This window comes from Cuculus canorus, chromosome 5 (assembly GCF_017976375.1).
Source record: "Cuculus canorus isolate bCucCan1 chromosome 5, bCucCan1.pri, whole genome shotgun sequence".
NCBI classification, from domain to species: Eukaryota; Metazoa; Chordata; class Aves; order Cuculiformes; family Cuculidae; genus Cuculus; species Cuculus canorus.
The window spans coordinates 44,376,261-44,395,874 of record NC_071405.1 but is presented as its reverse complement, the minus strand read 5'-3'; the positions used below and the strand labels follow the sequence as shown (position 1 = coordinate 44,395,874).

Here is a 19,614-nt window from a genome sequence, read left to right as displayed (position 1 = left end):
GGCCCAGCAGGAGCCCAGCAACTCCTGAGAGCGTAGTGAGAGAAGAGGGTGCTTGAGGTCTCACTCCTAGGGTGACCTTGAGGAAATCCCACAGCCTGTCCGCATTTCCACACTCCCCATCCACGGGAGGAAGAGCACAATAATCCTGACCTACCTCGAAGAGGCACAGATCTGGCTTAGGGGAGTCTGGAAGGAGCTCGGAGGGACATAGATGCAGGACCTTGCCCTGCAGCCAAAGAGGGGCCAAAGGTTACAACCCTACAAATCACCCCAGAAACCAGAAGCCCAGGACAAACATACAAATTACTTTCAGTATAAAAAGCAGCAGCTCTGGGACAATAAAGGGCACAGCTGAAATCCCACGTGTTACTCGCAATTTCCCTGACACGGGCAGGGAGGGACGGGTGACAGGGCGGGCTCCCCCGGGCCGGGCTCCGGCACACGGGCATCCGCACCCCGGGCCCGGAGTCGGGCAGAGGATCCACCCCGGGTGAGGGGAGCACCGGGGGACCAGCACTTCCCAGGCTGAGGGAAGCAGCTGGAGCAGGGAGGCGGAGGGAGAGAAAGTGGAGACCCCGCAGCCCGGGTGGGGGCACGGGAAGGAGGAGGGGACATGAGGTGGGGAGCCCGCAGCCCCGAGGGGAAGAGGGCACGGGGGGGAATAGGAGAGCCCGCAGCCCCGGGAAGGGGGGAGGGGCACGGATGGAGAGGGGGCATGAGGTGGGGAGAATGGGGTAGCCCGCAGCCCCGGGAAGAGGAGGGCACAACAGGAAAGAGGGGGCATGGGGAGGGACAGGCGGCGCTCGCATCCACGGGGTTGGGGGTGCGGGGGTTGGGGGAGCCCGCAGCCCCGGGGGGGGGCACGGGGGAAGGGGAGCGCGGGAGGGAGTGGGGGCCCCGGGGGTTCCAGGTCCCGCACCCGCACTCACCGGTGTCGGCGCGGTCCCGCCGGGGCCGGGCCGGGGCGGCGCACGCTGCGGGGCTGCTGGGCTCGGCTCGGCTCGGCTCTGCCCCCTCCGGCCGCGCCCGCGCCGCAGCGCGCGCCCGCCCCTCCCTCGCCATGGCAACGCGGCGCCCCGCGCGATCGCCGCCCCGCCCCGCTCCCCGCCCGGTACGGGAGACCCGGCATCCCCCTCGAATCGCGGGGTCACGCAGCGGTTCGGGTTGGAAGGGACCTCGAAGATCGTCCAGTTACACACACGCACCCCCGCCACGGGCAGGGACACCTCGTACTACATCAGGCTTCTCGAAGCCCCGTCCAGCCTGGCCTTGGGCACCTCCAGGGATGGGACAGCCACGATTTCTCTGGACAATCTGCCCCAACGCTTCACCACTCTCACAGTTAAAAAATGTCCGACTGCTGCCCTCCAGGCCAAGGGCAGGCATCACATTTGGGTTCAAAGGCTAAGCTGCTGTTTTGGGAGCTTAAGGGCGCCTGGATCCTTGCACAAAATCTTCCACGGAGCCCGTTTCAGCAGGCTTTGGAAACTAACGAGGAGGCGAGGGGGACGGCAGCATCCAGCCAGATCTCTCTGCCTCTTGGCTGATACCCACGGGTATGACACCAAGGAAAGCTCTCCAGAGGAATCCATCTGTAAGAGCATCCCTCCCTGCTCATGTGCACCGGGTACTGTGCAGTGAGTGTGGGGTTACCGGCCGATAGAGCACGAAGACAGAGATGATTGGACAAGGGTGGCTACAAGGATGGTGGAGCATGTCAGGCTAATGAGGACATTGCACACAAGACAGAAGGGACAATTGTGTGGAGTAGTGATGAACAGCTCAGAAACACCAGAGCTGTGCACGTACCTGAAAGTGATAGCTTGTTATCACAGTCGGGGACCTGTAACCCAAGGTGAGAAGATGTAAACCAGAGGTCGGTGAAGCATTAGAAGCCAAAGCTAATGATTTGGATGTAAGTGGAAAAGGGAGCAGCATTTGCGATCTTCAACTTGCGCTGGGCAAAGCATAGGAAGATACAGCACAGTAGGTGGAAAGCTCACTTGAGAAAGGTGGTACCTGACCAAGGAAAGAGACTTGTGCACCACGGCTCTGTGTTTGGTGTGTATTGGATGAGTATCCACCACAGGAGGAAAAAGGAAGTGCTGTGGGTAGGGAATAGTCAGCATATTCTGTCCAACCCCACAACCTTGTCTCCACCACATACTTGGGAAAGTGAGCAGTGAGGCATGGGTTGCAGGCAGACTGCTCTGGTGGGCACTGATGCAGGGCTCCCAAGTTTTGAGAACAGAAAAACAGAGGGCAAGGGAGCTGTGGTTACCGCTTGTCACTCCCCAGCTGCAAAACTCCTTCCCACTCCATTCTTTGGTGGTGGCAGGTCCCCACTGTGCTGTGTTTGCAAAGACATCGGTGGGTTTCACTCAAACAAAAGCTCAACTGAATCCAGCGTGTATAGAGGCAGATAGATTTTACCATTTCTCATAATGTACTGGTATACATGTACTGGTAGGACAGTACTGTCTCCTGGCAAAGATAAGGTTAACACTGAATTTTAAGAGGACTGCGATCACCCATTTTTTTTTTTTTGGTTCTGCTGCATAAAAACAACTGTTCTTTGTAACCTGCATGGTACAAAGGGCCAGTTTCTTCTGGCAGCCCTTAAGAGAGAGGATAACAAAAGAGCAGAGGAAGGAGGTTCACATTCAGTGAGGGCCAGGTTGTCAAGGTTTCCTGGGCTGTCAGATTTTTTTCTTCTGACACACACAAGAGAGATTTAAAACCATTTGGTACAAAGCAGAGCTTCAAAAGCAGCAATATCTGCATCTAATACAAGGTGAAGAGCAGAGCTCCTGGCCTCTTGTGTAAGGCAACATTGCTGTCATCATGGCACACATGGGAACATTACACTAGGTTTGTGCTCAGCTTGTCACAAAGCTTCCCCTGCATGAGTCTCAAAATCCTGCACTGCTTTCAGCCTGGCTGCCAGAGAAGTTGTGGGTTGGTTTAGCCCTGCCAAGGACATGGGTCAAGTTCAGTCTGCTGGCAAAGAAAGAGGCTTTCACAAGGTAGCGTTTTCTAGCTTCCTTCCCCATTTGCATTGCTTTCTGTTTGAAAAAATTGTGGAGTGGCAGTGAAAGCAGTGCCTGATGAGTGTGAATATTAAACCAACACTTCAAAGACCCAAATCTGGTGAACTTGGTCCCAGCCCCTTTGGCCTGGTTGCCATCGAGGATGTGATTATCAGAGCGCTAGTAGACAATTTAACTGATCAGTATTGAAGAGGCAGTAACATATAATTAGCATCAGTCAGCATAATTTTCTAGAAACAAGAATCTCAGCTGAGCCTGATCTCATTCTCCATTGGGACCACAGGATGGGTTGCTAAAGGTGATGGCACAGAGGTGATGGGAAAGGCATTCAGATCCAACTGCTGAGAGTACAGCCAAACAGTATGAATAAAAGGAACAGATTCACAGCTGGCCATCAATTTGGATGCTGGGAATCACCTAGAAACCACTGACCTGGTAGGTCTAGTTTTGTTTTCTGTGCACAGACTTGACATTACAGAAGTGAGAGAGGATGTGGATGCAGCCAGGGGTTAACGTGGATGTGGAAAGGGAATAGCTCTATTCCAAGCCCAGCTCTGCTGTTTCTGAAAGCTCAAGGCTGCAGGTGGACCAGCATACATGGTCTGTCTGTCCCCTCTGGCCATTGCTCCTCAGAAGGAGGCTGCAGACGTTTTTGTAGTAACTGTTTGATTCAAATGCCTTACAAATAGCAGGAGGAAAGTCCCTAATGCTCAGGTCACAAATGTTCCTCAATAGCCACCAGCAAACTCTCCAGCTACTTTTCTCCAGCAAAAGCAGGGAAATCAAGGCTCAGCAATGTTAGCCTCTGGAAAAAAAAAAAAAAAAACAAAAAAACAAGCAAAAAGCTTCCAACATTGATCATCAAGAAGCCAAAAAGGTATGAAAGTAGAATTTGCTTCCCTTTGTAGGTGACTTTTGGAACTGCAGGGTTCACCCTGGAGTGCTAATGGGTAATGTGTCGTGAGCTGCCCTGCAAAACTGCCTCGTTCCTGCAACACATCCCGTAGGACTGCTCCAGTAAGCACCAGCACCTTGCCATGCCTAGCACCCATAGAGCTATGGCCTCAGGGCTGTTTGACACCCAGCAGCCCCTGTTCTTGTGTGCTTGTCTACAGTACGTCCCACAGCAGCAGTGTTCTGGTTCCTTTGGCAGCTGATACAGGCTCCCACACTCAGTGTAGAGCATGCAAGGGAAAGCAATCTCATGCCCTGCACGCTCTTATCTCCTGGATGAAACAGCAAGGCACTTTTGTTTATTGAGTGCCGATGAATGGTGCTGTTTTGGCTGCAAGATTGGCCTCAAGATCCTACTCCATCCCCAGCTCCTGGCAGGGAGCCTGCAGCTGCAGCCGCCTATTGCCACAGGAGCCTTTCAAGAGGGCTTACCCCCTCATGCCAGGGAGAAACTGCCCCACAGCATTCCACCATATACATCTATTGCCTGTGGAGGCATTGCAGGATAGGGAGCATCACTCCCTTCCTCTGGGGTGTGTGGCCAAGCAATGCCAAATGGTGTCGTCTGTTCATCTGCCCTTCCAGCACCAGCAAACAACTAAGGGAAATCTTCAGCTGCATTAATCCAGCTCACTGTTTCTCAGTGGCAGAAAGGTGAGATGGCTCCATGCCACATGTCTGGAGGTTGAAGTGGACACTGAGGATATTACCATCCTACTCTGGGTGAAAATGAGATGGCCTGGCCTGACCTGCAAGGGAAGTCACAGCTTCTCAGCCTCACTGCCCATCAAGAGCTGCTGCCAGTTCCTTCCAGGCCATGTTATTTTGTGACCTCAAAAGCTCATGGATCCATCTGTGAGTGCCTCTGCCCTCCAGTCATCACTGATGCACAACAACTGTCACAAAGCAGCCTGTTTAAGCAGCAGGGTCTTCTTTTCTCTGCCTGGGCTATGCCCAGGTGATCTGTTGTAGTGGATTTTTGAGGGAGAGACACTGGGTTTTCGTGCTCCTCTCGACGCACCAAGATGAAAGCCTCACTGGGATTGTCACTACCCCTGATGCTCCTGCAGTGCATGAAGGATGTGCCAGGCCCCAAGGGCCAGTAATGTGCAGTCTTGGGAGGGAGCAGCTACAACCAGTGTCACAACCTGTGCTTGTTCTCAGCTCTGGCCTTGACGTCAAGCTAAGAATCACAAGGATTTCTTTATTCTCCAACCTGGAGGCAAGAGAACCGAAAACATTCATCCCAAGCCACTGCTGCTTCCAGAGGGAGTGAAATCCTTGGAGGACTGGGCTGAAGAAGCAGCAAGGCAAAGATTTGTATCCAAGCTCATGTCCTCCCCCAGCTATCTTGTTACCACCTCCCTCTGCCAGCTCTCCTGTCCTGCTTTTCCTTATAACCTAAAGGTTCTCTTCATCAACCCAACAAAACATAAGTAGAAGCCTAACCACTCAGGTTCATCAGCTAGATCCCTTTTTCACACATTGGAGAGAGAGAGGCATCTATGTGAGATGTCTACCCCATGCAAGCAAGGGGACGCAGCCACCCCCCTGCGTGAGCCCCACTCTCTCCTGAACACGCAGATTTGCTGCTTCTAAACATGCTGATGCTGAACACCTCCAGAAGACCAGGTCTGGCCCATGTCAAGAGACCTGGCAGAGCCATCATGTCTGGGACACATCTATCATGTGACATTCAGATCTGAGTGACTCAGATCACTGTATATTGACACCTCCTGTTCATACCTGAAGATCTGAGCGCTTGGTGCTGCCTTGCAGCCATCCCACAGGTGGACCTGCAGCACTCTCTCACCTTTTTGTATCAGGAACAAGGTTTTCTGCATTAAGAAGGAAGAAAAATAAAAACTTTGTCAAGCTATTTGTCTTTTATTAGAAATGCTACAGTTTATCCTTACTGGCTCAAGCAGAGGTCTGATAGGGTGGTGAAAGCCTGGAAACTTAAAGCAGCTTGAGCAACTAAAAGATCAGAAATATTAGCTTGCTGTTTTCCCAAGTCGTCCATTAAATGTCTGCAGACAGCATACCTCAAGCTCTCATGTCCTGTTAGTTAATCAGACCTGCCCAAATTCTCCATGATATGTGAGGCTGTCCTGTAATCCCCACAACTGACCTATATTCCCTGGTGTCCTTCTGCAACCCAGCAACTGAGGGCCACACAGGGCCTGCCCCAAGATATGGCTCCATCTGGTGACGCAGTGCACAGGAGATGTGTGTGGGATTTTGTGTACCCAGCCAGGAGATGTCCAGAGATACCTCCAGCTGCAGCTCTCTGCAGAGACACGGTGAAAACAAGGCAGAGTGGATGTTCTCAAGCTTAATGTATCCAGGGCAGAAATCCTGTCTCTCCTTCTGGTCCGTTCTGCCTGGTTTGTTTATGGGTCACGACTGAAATTCTCTGTCCAAGAGGGAAGCTCTGCCACATGGCTCCAAGGAGGGGTCCAGGCAACAAGATGCCTCCGATCCACACAAACATGGTCTGCCGTTATGCAGAGAGCATCTTCAGTGTCAGCAGAGGCAAGACTTGCAACCATCTTGCCCTTTTAGAGAAAGTGATTAGAGATGTCTTATCTGCTTCTTCTGCCTACTATGTTTCTCCACATACTCTTTTGCTACTGTTTTATTCATCTGCGTGAGAAGGGCAGACCCAGTCCTTCCATGTGGGAATGCATTCAGGTTTCCATAACTACTTTTTTAAAAGATCTTTTCCCCACCAGTTTAAGCATTTACTTTCTGAACACAAATATCTCACGGGAATGAGTCAGCTTTAGAACTAGCATAGCTGGGTAAAAAAGTACCTCCTTTTGCTTATTTGCAGGTAACTGGATTATTTCATTTGGTGCCACCTAGTTAAGAAACAGTAGATGGCACCATCTAGTCACCTTTCCCAGGAGATGCAATATTCTGCTGTAAAAAGAATTAAAAATAGTCTATAGTACTCATCTCTGAGAATCATTCCTGCCCCTTGCACATATTCCAGTTCTTCTGCCTGTGGTTTGGAAAAGACAAGAACCACACTGGTGTTCAAGAAGCAAACCAAACAGAAGAATCTTAGTCCCAACCTCCCAAAGCAAACTTCTGCATGGATTCAGCCTAAAAGACCTACTGCAAGGCTGGAAGGTTACAGGCTAAATTTTCCATCATCATGGTGCCTACCTGGTTTCTGCATTTCCCAGTCACTGAGTTCCTTCAAGGCAACTGAAAATTGGAACAAGCATCAAACTCTCCCCCGCAATTTTCAAGCCACACATATTTGCAGAAAAACAGTGCTTTAAGAACACAAGGTTTGTTTCTGCAGAGTTCAGGAAGCGGACATGTTTGACTGTGGTGAAAGCTATTTTCTTCATTTTTCTTCTTTGCAAGGCTCGCTTCAAGGCAGCCCTTGGCTGGGGTTCTGATGCATCAGTGTCTGAAAACCAGTCCCACATCTTTCCCAGTGAAAGCTATTTTCAAGGCTGTTTTCAAGCCTGAAAACATGCTGTGATCCTTCTTTTAGGGAAAAATGTTCCTAGTCATGAACAATTTCTTCCTTTAATTTTAATTTTTTGTGAGGAGGCTTTTCCAGGCTGAAATTTATCTGGTTTAATTTTGGATGCATCAGGATTGTGCACACTGAAAACTACAAAATCTGCTAGATCATCAGTAAGACCCTGTAAGGTGCCTAACAGGCACAAAGAAGAGACAGATAGCTGGAAACAGAAAGAAACTATTCCAGTATGTGATAAGTTCATGAAAGAAGCCAGAAAGGAAAGCAACCTTTGGATCCAAAAGATAAACATCATGTTGGGTTTTTTTTTCTGCTTCAGCCATCTACTGCAACTGTAATCAGCACTTTCCGGCCAGAGCCACTACAGGCTTATAAAGGACTTACTGTGCCTCAAAGAGATTATTGATAAAGATAACACACCTGGAAATAACATGCTTTCTGTTGACTCTCATCCAGCTCAAATATTTGCTGCCAAGTCAGCTGAAGGAAAAAGTAGTTGGATGGCTGCTCTGATTTCCCACCAGCACCTCTGTATCCTCAGCTGGATGCTTGCTCCAGTGTCACTGCAAGGAGAAAACCAGCTGCCAAGTGGTCTAGTCCAATGGCTGCCAGTTGGCAATGAAAGACTGGAGGTAACAATAATTGCCTGGGGAAGTTACTTAACTTTCTTTCCTTGAGCTATCGGTCCAAATCCTAAAGAGCTGTTCTACTGATGATACTGTTTAGGGTTTGGTATTTCCCATCTACTGGCCTGGCTGTAGTCCTGCAGTAACCTAAACATCTCTAACCTCCCTCTCTACTAGACCATCTGTTATCTGGGACACCTGTAGCTCTGCTGACACCCAGAAGAGCCCACCATAGTGTCCAGCCTACCCAACCCTTATGTCAGCCTTGCCTAACTCAGCTCTTGTCTTGCCATTGCAAACAAAAAGTTAAGTGCAACCTAACTTCATCGCATTGTAGCTGGGGCTGCTATTATACCCTATGCTTCCTGTAGGCTTTCCTAGCCAAGCTTTGCCTAGCCAAAAGCCTACTGCACCCTCACTGGAGGCCAGGCTTAGCCTATGCACTGTCTCCTCTAAAACAGCCTTGTTGCTTGCCTAGACCTGCTCCATTTGAACCCTCGTCACACCCTCAGCTAGTCAAACCCATGCCCTGAATGCTGGGTTTCCCAGTTTAGCCCCACTGCAGCAAAGCCAAGCTACAGGAATACCACTAACTCAGCTACAGTCCTGTGCAGTACCAAAACGAGATCTTCTCCCATATCTGTGCAGTGCAGCCAAGGTTTAAAGCCAAGGTGTCTTTCTGCCAGCAGGTTTAAAGGGACCTGGCTCTGCCTGGCAGCTTTCCAGCCACACTTGCCCAGACCTGTAGCATTGCACAGGATTGTTGTGACCAAAGTGCAAAACTTGACACTTGGCCTTGTTGAATCTCATACAATTGGCCCCAGCCCATCAATCCAGCCTGTCCAGGTCCCTCTGCAGAGCCTTCCTGCCCTCAAGGAGATTGACACTCCTGCCCAACTTGGTGTCATCTGCAAAGTTGCTGAGGGAGCACTCCATCCCTTCATCCAGATCATTGATAAAGATACAAAACAAGACTGGTCTCAAGACTTAATTCCAGGGAACATTTCTTGTGACTGGCCGCCAACTGGATGTAAATCCATTTACCACAACTCTCTGGGCTCCACCATCCAGGTGGTTTTTTACCCAGTGAAGAATACACCTGTCTAAGCCACCAGCATCTCTAGGAGAATGCTGTGTGGGACAGCACCAAAGGCTTTACGGAAATCGAGATAGACAACATCCACAGCCTTTCCCTCACCCCCTAGGTGGGTCACCAGCCACCCTGGACCCCTTTGCCTTTCAGAACTGTTTCCCAAGGGACCCTCTCAACCAGAGACCTGAGCAGGCCAAAGTCTGCCCTCCATGGTAGTCCATGGTAGTGGTTTTGATGACCTTATCAAGAATTGAAAACTATCATTTCATAGTCACTAAGCCCAAGAGAGCCTCTGACCACCATATCTCCTACCAGTCCTTCTCTGTTTGTAAACAGCGGGTCAAGGGATGCACCTCACCTGGTAGGCTCGCTTACCAGCTGTGTCAGGAAGTTGTCTTCCACACACTCCAGGAATCTCCTAGACTGTTCCCTCTCGACTGTGTTTCCAGCAGATGTCTGGTGAGTTGAAGTCTCCCACGAGAACAAGGGATAGCAACTGCAAGACTTCTACCAGCCGCTTGCAGAATGCTTCGCCAACCTCTTCATCCTGGTCAGGTGGCCTATAACTTACCTCCAGTATGATATGCGTCTTGTTGACCTTCTCCCTCATCCTTGCCCATAAGCAGTCAACCTTATCATCACAATTGTTGAGCTTTACAACTGAAGCCCTCCCTAACATGCAGAGCCACGCTGCCACACCTCCTTCCCTGCCTATCCCTTCTGAAGAGTTTATGGCCATCCACTGCAGCACTCCAGTCCATTTTATTCCCAGTGAGAGCAATATGCCCAAATGCATCCCTCCAAAAATGGAAGAAAGAACAAATACCTCATTGGTATACATCAAAATTACAGATAAGAACATATTAAACAGACTACCAGAGAAAACATACATTCAAAAAAGAACTGCTGACTTGAACACAAGACCTGATGGGCAGCATGGCCTAAGACATCAGATCTGAGGAAGTTCCTATGCCCAGGACCAACAACTCAAGTCTGCAAGTCCTTGTCCAGTGCTCTGGACTGAAAAGTAATCACTCTGGCTTGAAATGTTAAAATGGCCTGAAAAAAAAGAAAGCAGAATGATTTCATGACTCTCTTTCAATAGTACTGGTGGCAGGTCTGAAACACAGCATCGGGGAAACCACCAATGATTCACCGCAGGGGGAGGAAAACATCAGGATTTCTCAGACCTGGAGTTGCAGGTTGACTTTAGGTGTTGCAACCTGGCATTTTTATACCGACTTTTGTTTTTCAGATTAAAAACAGCCTTTTAAATACTGCTTAGAGAGTGGGATATGCTGAATCCAAACCTCTTCTAATAGAGTTGAATTTACATAGACAACAATAGTCTTTCAAAAAGTTTGCAAGAAATTTCCCAGTCATTAACAGGTCATTAGATGAGACCCATTATGAGCTGGGAAACAGCAAGAGAAGGGCACCTCAGTAGTCAATGATAGAGTAGTTAAAAAAACCTCTATATATAAACAGTCCAGCCCTATAGAAGATGTTCAGTATGACAAATTGGGAGGTTAGCTCAGCACAGTTCATGCCAATCCCACAAGAGTGCCCATCTCACAGCTGGTCAGAACAGTTCTTAAAATGCAAATTTATGTCATACTTTTCACCAAAGTTCACGAGGGATCACACCTTCACTCCTACATGGGCATATTTCAGTTGGATGATGTGAGGAATATCCCTTCCAAACTGCAAGGGAAATTTTACTTTCACTTAAGTGCCTTTCCCAGAACAGCAGGTTTATGTACTTCCCCCTAATTGTAAAATAAAACTGGAACTCTCTCAGCAACCAGAGTGTAGATCTCACCTAAAAAGCCTGTCAGGTGCAGCAGCCTAAGGACAACATGAAATTTTATTTCTTCCAGAATAGCATTTGGAGCAAAACTAAAAAACAACAGCAATTTTGCTAGAAATTATTTTCTTCTCTTTTCCTCACAAATACTTAGGCTTTGTTTTGGGCTTGAGGGAACTGGAAGAGATTTGGCAGAAAACAGAAAACATTTTCATGGAGAATATAGTTCACATTTTCAGGTGAGCAAAACACATAGTTAACAGAAATAGCTGAACAGTCCCCACTACACCACAAGCCTTCATAACACAACTACACCACCACAACTACACCATCAAGCACTGGAGCACAAACAGACCCAAATGCTCACACTCTGTTTCCAGCAGAACACAGTCTGAAGAATAAGTTATAAATAAATATACATAAAATGAGTATTAATTCATTAAAGACTACTTTAGCCAATGCTCAACTGACATTGTATCTCTGAATTTCTCCATGTTTCTGAAATCTAAATCTCAAGGTCAAGAAGTAGAAGTACTGAAAAGGCTTATAAATGCCCCCTAAATTGCCTCGGATTCGCAGAAGTGGCACGTGAGTGTTGACGTAAGAGAGCCCAGTAGTCTGCTCACAAGTAATTAATGTCCTCCTCCTTGGGAAGACACTGGCCCTTGAAGTCGGTGTGAGCAGCCCAAAAACATAGTCACTCCACGAACACAGAGGTACCCCATAGGAAAACCAGTTCTTTCTTTTAGGTGCTACATCATAGCTATGGCAGAGTCTTCAGTGCTGCTCTCCTGCTCCAAGCCCACCCGGCGGATGGACTCTCTGTATTTCTGCTGTCCCAGCTCAATGATGGTTTCGATCTCATCAGCGATGTCCTGGCGGCCACTCTCTTTCATGGCTGTGATCAACTTGCTCACGCAGTCAGGATGCTCAGAGTTTTGCTGAGCCCATGAGAAAAGCATGTCCAGGATTTGCTTATCAAGGTCCTCCCTAAAGAAAGGGGGAAGCACAGAAGTAACCAACACTCAGCTGACGGGCAAGCTAAAGAGGCCTTAACTAGTCCTAGCCCTTGAGTGGAGCCCCAGAGAAGCCATCCAGAGACGCAAAGCACTGCAGTGGGCCTGCATCTTTCTCACCCATCATACGGAGTTGCAGTTCCTGCACTAAAATCTCTCTATAATGCAACTATAAAATTAAAACATTCTGCTTTTGAATGTAAATTCCCCACAGGAACATCAGTTTGGTCACAACAAGTCTCATTCTCTCCTACTACTTTGGCTTTTTGGTCAGACTCCATGTCTCATGATGTACCACAAGCTCTTTTTGACTAAAGATGATATGCATAATTAATGCCATAGACCTCAGCTCATTGTCAGAGATGGAGTCTGGCCAGAAAACCAGATCACAGAACAAAACAGAATGTGATTCATCTGTACTACAAAGCTCATCAGGTTTGTTATTTCCCAATTTCGTTTATTCAAACATAAAGCTTTGTTTTATAAAGGCAAGAGAAAATAATGAGTTTGCTATAAAAAAGGCAATGTTTTGAGAAGAACCATTGGTTAACCCATCTTTTATCCAGTGAAACAATTTCAGTGCAAAAACATTCGTCCAGCCAAGCATTAATTCATATTATTACACCGCAGATAGACAAGTAGATACCTCTCATCACGGATGATCACTGTGCCCTATCTCACCTGTTATTGTATCCTATTCGCTCGATCTGCTGATAGGTCAAGCCCAGGTTCAGGCCGACGGTCTGCCAGTCAGCTCCCACGCGCCTGGCAATGCTCAGCAGGTTTGCTTGTGTCAAGTACCCAGTCTCAGGGTTGCCCAGGTTCAAGGGAGGGAATGAGAAGCCATTCAGGGGACCAGGGTTACCACCCCAGTGGGGTTTCAATCGCTGCATCACAGAGAAGAGAGAAAACATGCTAAACAAATTGTTTTTTGTAGAGCACACCTTCTGGTCATTCAATTTCCACACTGAAATTTCCTTCCTGGGAAAAGGAAGAGAGGAAGGAAGATCTTGGGGCTGAAGAGTCAAGCTGCAACGAGCGCTCACATTGAAAATGACCACCAGTGCACACTGGCTCTGAAAAATATCAAATCATAGTGCTCACACTCATAGCTCACACTGGAAATTGCCTTTCTTTACTAAGCATTTTCAATGAACCATTTGCCTCAGTGGTAAGAGATCACTTAGTCTAGATTTGTAGTTGAGGTGCATGTGTCAGAAAGGGATGCAAGATCATGGCACAGGATATGAAGGGAAGCATTCAGTCTACAAAGGTATTCATGGTTTTAAGCTTCTCAAAAATCAACTAAATTCCACAAGCAAAAATTGCATTTCTCACTGTAACATACAGCCTAGCCTTTAAATGCCAGTTACTCACCAAAACACTTACACTCAACTCCTGTATTCAAATCCAGCCTAACTACTTCATCCTTGACCTTCCTTTTTTTCCTGCTGTGTAAGCTGCGTGACTAAAAAAACTTATAAACAAAACACTTCCCTTAATTACAGCAAGCATTCTCGTGCTCTACTTCATTCATTCATTCAAAGGATCTATCCTCGCTGACCCATCCAACAAGCCTGTGCTTCTTATCTAAAAGCATGAGAGATGGAGACCACTCCCACCTACCTGTGTCTCTCTTTTCAGAAGAGCTCACAGGGAGTGTCTGGGCAGCCATTTCTTGCAGTCATTCATCCCATCTCTTCTCAGGTAAGAAGACAAAACTAGCTGAGCAGGAAGATCATGCTCTTTCCCCATCTAGATTAATTTTTCCCTAGGAGCCAAAACAACTCACAGGTAGTTTGATGGGCAGAGTAGCAAGCCAGAGGGAGTCTGGTCCTTTCCTCCTCCTCCTGCTGGCATCTTCAGGGATGCTCTCAGGAACTGCCCCTCTGTAGAAAGAGACCTTTGCAAACAGAAAGCATGCAGTGAGGCTCAGATTCAAGTACACTGGCCAAGCCTCTTTGCACCATGTCTTTTCTGTCTAGGAAAGAATTATTCCAGCGTTTCTCACCTATCCCCAGGTCATAAAAATGGCCTCCCAATTAAATGCAACTGGCAGGAGCACTGAGGTTCTGCCATAAAGGCTAGACTCACTGCCAACAGCCCAAGAGTTAACAGCAGGGTAAGTCAGACAGTTAAGTGACAAGTGATCCTTCCAGACTACTCTTCTTGTTTATGCAGGATGTCATCAGGGAAATGCAAAGCCGAGGCAAAGAAGGGAGGAAAAGAATCATGATCTGCACTCAAATTATTATGAGGAGCATTGAAAAAACAATTATGATAATGAAGGAAGAAACAAGAAGTCAATGTGACTGGTTGCTAATGAAGGAAGAAACAAGAAGTCAGTGTAACTGGTTGCTCACCTGGCCTTTTACAGCTTGGCCTTTCCTGTCTACAGGGGAGGTGACATAGATTTCCTTCATGTTTTTCAAGCGGGAGTAAAAAATAAATGAGAGACGTCCATCCACGCAGTCAGGGCGATCTGTTCAGAGAAGCAGTAAACACTCAACTTGTGCAGAAAAGTGTGCAGCTCTTCAAGCCTGGCCAACAGCACAGGGTAGAATCAGCTGCAATAGCATCCTGTGATGCACAAAAACAGGTCACCTACCACTTCAACATTTCTGCAGTGGGTGCAGAGATAGGAATAGAGATAAAGAAGAGAAAAAATACAATCAGGTACAACATTCATATATGTAATTACCTTGAAATTAAATCAGAGTCCAGCCTACATCAAGACAGAAGACCAGACTCTGGGCTCAACTTTATTATTCTTCTAAGACTCGCATTTAATTTACGCCAATGAAACAGAGCTGTGCATTCAAGTTTTGCAGAAAAAGTCTCAGTTTGCCGCTGTAACAGGTAGAGACATACTGAAGCCTGCATCATGAATCAAATCAGCTTGAGTTTTGGTCCTGCTCCCTCTTTCCTTCTCTTCCAATGGCTCCATTAGAGGGAATTCTTTGCTCTGGATTATTTCAGAAACACTTTCTTCAAAAAAAAAAAATCTTTACATGTGTTCTCCCAGAAACAGGCAACATTACTTAGATCACCATGGGCATTCTAGTGTGGTGACTAAGACTCCAGGAAAAGAGCATAGCTGGCTGCAGAAACAGTCCCATCATAAAATAAACACACTTGGCTATTGCTCTCTGTAAACCTACAACAGCATGAAGGGTAATGAAAGTCTGCACTTTCATAGGGAAAAGTAGACACAAAAGTTGAGTGACCAAAGAATATGACATGTTCGATGTCCATGGGCTGGCTGCTGTGAGCAGTGGGTGAGCTGGAGACAGAGAGGAATGCCACGGAGGAGAACAGCCCTTCATCAGAAACATGCCTAGGTCTAGAGAAGCGCAAGAGGTAGAAGCAGAAAGGAGCCCAGTACTACCATACCCATATCGATACTGATGCCTCGCTCAAAAGCTGCAAAAAATTGCTCTCCCTCAAACATCTCCACCATGTCGGATGGCTCAGGTCCTCGATAGCGGTCCTGCAGTTTCTTCAGCACCAGGTCAACCTGACAAAGAGGACAACATTGGACCCCATGTTTGGTCTGAAGCAAGTCTGCCCCCTACAGGCATGTCCCCACGCCCATGATGTTCCTCTCAATCACCTCTAACAGGGAAAGCTCACCTTACATGGAAAGGGTGTAAACAAAGGAACAAACACACAGCCTCTCCTATCCCAGGTACATTCACGACAGACAAGGAGGTGGTGCTGAGTTTTGTGACTTCCCTATTTCTTTTCTCAAGTAAACAGTAGAAAAGCCTATGTGGACTAACAAAGATAGGCCATCCCAAACTTCCATTAAAAAAGGATTTTCAGCAGTGTCCCTATCTTTTTAACAGGCTAGTAACTTTCAGAGACAGGGAGCGATTTACTTATACCTTATTCTCCTCACAGTATGCCATTAAAAGATATTTTCTCCACAAAAAGTCACATGCTACAGCAGCACACAGCTGAGGACACCAGAAAGCTCATTTTGGCTTTGCAGCTTGTGATCACACTGTCAGGCTTGGGATCTCAGAGGCAGTGCAAGAGTCAGCTTAGAGCCAAGGTGTCTCTTCTTTCTATTTGCTACAGTAAACCTCCTTTCTCACCCCATGACCATCCCTGGCAGGAATGCAGACACCCTCGAGCCTCGATCTCACTGTTAGTGCCATTGCTGCCTCCCCTGGAAAGAATTCTAGCCCAGAATCCAAGATGCAAAAATCTTTACAGATGTTTATGCCCACGGGTCATTTCAATACAGGAGAACAAATTAAAAAAAAAAAAAAAAAAAAAAGAGTAACCAGTGCAGAGGATTATGCAGAGAGCTGGATACGTAGCCCAGTTCTGGCAGACTGATAAAATAACCCTCAACTCACTGACCTGTGCTCTCTGTCAAAGTACACACTTTACAAACGCAGAAGCATAGTTACTTTGCTAACACCTGATCAAATACTGCTGAGGGTTGATACCGCTAGGGCAGATGTGGCAGAAGAGAATGTGTAAGCACCTCCCATCTCCTTCCATACAAAGACAGCCAGATTAGCTCAAATTAATAGCATAAACTAACCTGATGTTGCAACTGAAGCAGTTAAAGGGGGCTCATATTTTCTGTTCCACTGCTTAAACCGTAAACAGCAAGGAACCTCAGGAAGAGTACCATTTCTAACCACTCCAGCTGAAACCAAAGCAGTGCTTCTACCCACACTACTAGCCCATGTCACAAAAGTGACATATTTAACTTTAATATCTTTGACTGGAATTTAAGCCAGCATGTTTTGCCTCATCTTTGCTGGACACTAATAGCATGTGGATGGCCAGTTACAGTGGCTCAGCCGCTTTTAGCAGCCCAGTCCTCAAGGTTCACAGGGGAGGAAATCACTGCATGGCATCCACTGCTGCATAAAATGAGTTTTCCTTCTTCCCCCAGCTCCCAGTAAGCCTGTATCACACTACCAAGACAGTGTGGTGACAGCACAATCCAACAATGACCCTGAGGCAGTGATCAAGACCATTTAGTGCACTGCTGCCTACATCCTATGAAGGGATGCCCAGGAAGCTCAGAAGTAAGGCAATGCAACTCAGATCAGACCTTGTGCTTGGGGACACACTGCAGCAGGACTTGCTCTGGGTCCTTCTTCCTCTGCAGAGCAATGAAGTTCACCTGGTACATACGCAACCGCTCATAGACTTTCTTGGCAATGCCTCCAATGTAAGTCTTCGTGGTGTACCAGAGCCAGTACCTGGCAGATAAGAAAAGAAGAAATCCTGCCTAGGAAGAGAAGCCAGCATCACATCCATGGTACTGTAAACTTGACAGGTAGAGACAAAGTGCTAGGCAACTTGCAAAGGGAAAAGGGAATAGGTAGGGTTAATGGTATGACCCCTGGTCAGAGCATAGGAAAAGCCAGACAGAGGAACATCTCATCTTTTCCTTAGGACTAATCCTACACTTACCAGGAGAAGTGGGTGACTTCAAACATTGCATAAAGATGGGTGAATTCCAGCACCACCTGACTGGTAATGTCATCCCAAGTCTGGCCCTCCAGGTCACCATGGAGAAGATGCAGCCTCGACTGATCCAAATTTAGCCCTAAAGACAGCAATGACCAAGAAATTCTATATGTAGCAGCAGCTTTTATTCATGGCTTTACAAACCCAGACACAGTTCTGAGTGATTCATTTTCTAAAAGCACCAAAGCACCTGGATGCCTTCAGCACCCAGGACTGAATTTGTTCAAAGAAGAGCAGCAATGAAAGGATGAGGTTACCCTAATGCTTACAGGATATTCTGGCAAAATACGCAGACTTAAACTGATAATGTACTGATTTCCACCAACAGATTAGTTAGACAATTCCCATCACTGTTATCTAAGGTTAATAATCAAGTTCTACCTCTTTCTAAACATACATCCCACAGACTTTTCAATCCTGATGCTCTTCAGACATACAAATACCAGGCAGTGTTACAATGAAAGGCAAGCCAAGAAGATTTTACTTCTTCACAAGAAAGACAGGAAAGGTCAAAGAAATGGGAATTTGGAGACACAGGGTACTCAGCATGCAAACACAGGAATCCCTAGCAAGGCTGAGGCTGTTACAGCAGTATTCAGAACGGGAGATGGCTTAGTGTTTGACTGTACACTTCTAACTGCAGTGGCTTAGCACCTGGTTCATGAGCAAGGAAGTAAAAGAGAAGGCAGACCGCTGGAGGCAGCATTTTCATCACCTGCTTCAAGCTATGCCTAATCATGAATCAAAGCCCTTTTACAAGGTATCTCCTCAGCTGAGAAGAGTGCCATCATACCACATCAAATCCAGCAATCTAAATACACATGCAGTTCAGCAGAGAAATCCATTTGCCAAGGCCATTCTTCCAGCTTGTGCTGCTGGCATGAGAAGCCCAGCACTGGTCTGTTGGACCTGAACTACTTTTACCTGCCACCACCCAGCACCACCACTCGCTCAGAAGACACACCTGGCTGTTCCTGCTGGAAAAGCAGCAAGCTTTATTATTGAAATCCAGCTTGTCATTCACTGTTTTCTACACATGACATTCCTCTTTGCCAGTTCTGGGAATAAACTGACCTGTGACCCCCGGCGGGAGGGGCAGCTGAATTCTCACTGGCCTGAGAAAATCCACTAGGGAGTCCTGGGAGAGGCAGAGCAGGGGACTGGCTCTGCACTCTGCATTGCCAGCAATTTCCTCTATCTCTTCTGCAGAGACTGGAAGCACCTGGATGTGGAAGACAGCATGGTGAGCGGAGCAGTCAGGCACCCCAGTTCCCACACCACTCTCAGTTACCCCAGCACACAGCAGACAAATGATGCTTTGGAATCGGGGCTCAGTGAGAAATGGAAGTGCGCTGAACTCTGGCCAAAGTCTAATCTAACACTAGTGTCAATGTGGCAAGCTTGGATATACCAAGATATTACAATAGAATTTAGCACTAACAGGCAATTCTACAGAACAATTAATTTTAGTGGGGTGGCTACAGAACTAGATCCACAAATAATTCCCCTCCAGTCTTACTCACTGAGCTGTTCTGCCACTCTCGGTATGTTTTGCAAGGCAATATGAGGCAAAATCTCCTTGTTTTCCCTTCACAGCAGCTACCTGCTGATCTGCTGGAGGGACCCCTGGCAGAGCTGCAAGGAGATCCCTCTCCCACACAGGGCAGCTTGAGCACAGCCCATTTGGCAGGCAGGGAAGCTTAGACAGAAGGTGACCTGAGATGTGTCAGCCTATGACGCATCCATGTTAGACATTAATTACCCTAGGGTGGACATCCCATCTTCAGCTCCCCTGCTTGGCATGAGGACAGCAGCCACGTTAGGGCTTACCCAAGCTAGTTTTTTAAAGCATGCGTACCTGTAGCTTGACACTGCGAGTCTCTTCAGTGACTCCAGGAGGAAAGGATACTTTGATGTTTGGATCCACACTGGAAAAGAGCAATGTTCCCTCTGCTGGAACTTTGCATTCATTTTGCACAAGTCGAGACACAACAAGGAACCAGGAGAAGTGAAGGACACTACAGTGAGCCATATGCTTCTGTAACAGAAGACAGGAAAGAG

General features: G+C 47.4%; 2 protein-coding genes across 11 annotated transcripts in view; both read right to left on the bottom strand.

Annotated features, from left to right (window-relative positions):
* The window catches only part of SLC25A22 (solute carrier family 25 member 22), a 50,577-nt gene extending 49,514 nt beyond the window's left edge, over window positions 1–1,063 (bottom strand). For 3 of the 8 annotated variants that reach the window (XM_054067267.1, XM_054067261.1, XM_054067262.1), the window contains exon 1: window positions 930–1,039. The gene's annotated coding sequence lies outside the window, so the exon portion shown is untranslated. Of the gene's footprint in view, window positions 1–154; window positions 227–929 lie in introns of those variants that run through there. The other 5 variants (XM_054067268.1, XM_054067263.1, XM_054067269.1 and 2 more) reach the window with 5 other exon arrangements.
* Window positions 1,064–10,039: 8,976 nt separating this feature from the next.
* The window catches only part of PIDD1 (p53-induced death domain protein 1), a 19,378-nt gene continuing 9,803 nt past the window's right edge, over window positions 10,040–19,614 (bottom strand). Inside the window, exons 10-18 of one of the 3 annotated variants that reach the window (XM_054069088.1) lie at window positions 19,412–19,591; window positions 18,628–18,775; window positions 17,497–17,632; window positions 17,132–17,282; window positions 15,445–15,568; window positions 14,415–14,533; window positions 13,844–13,954; window positions 12,733–12,938; window positions 10,040–12,025 (exon numbers count right to left, since the gene is read on the bottom strand). In XM_054069088.1, the coding sequence (XP_053925063.1) occupies window positions 11,788–12,025; window positions 12,733–12,938; window positions 13,844–13,954; window positions 14,415–14,533; window positions 15,445–15,568; window positions 17,132–17,282; window positions 17,497–17,632; window positions 18,628–18,775; window positions 19,412–19,591 (1,413 nt within the window). In that variant the 3' untranslated portion in view covers window positions 10,040–11,787. Of the gene's footprint in view, window positions 12,026–12,732; window positions 12,939–13,677; window positions 13,955–14,414; window positions 14,534–15,444; window positions 15,569–17,131; window positions 17,283–17,496; window positions 17,633–18,627; window positions 18,776–19,411; window positions 19,592–19,614 lie in introns of those variants that run through there. The other 2 variants (XR_008450243.1, XR_008450242.1) reach the window with 2 other exon arrangements.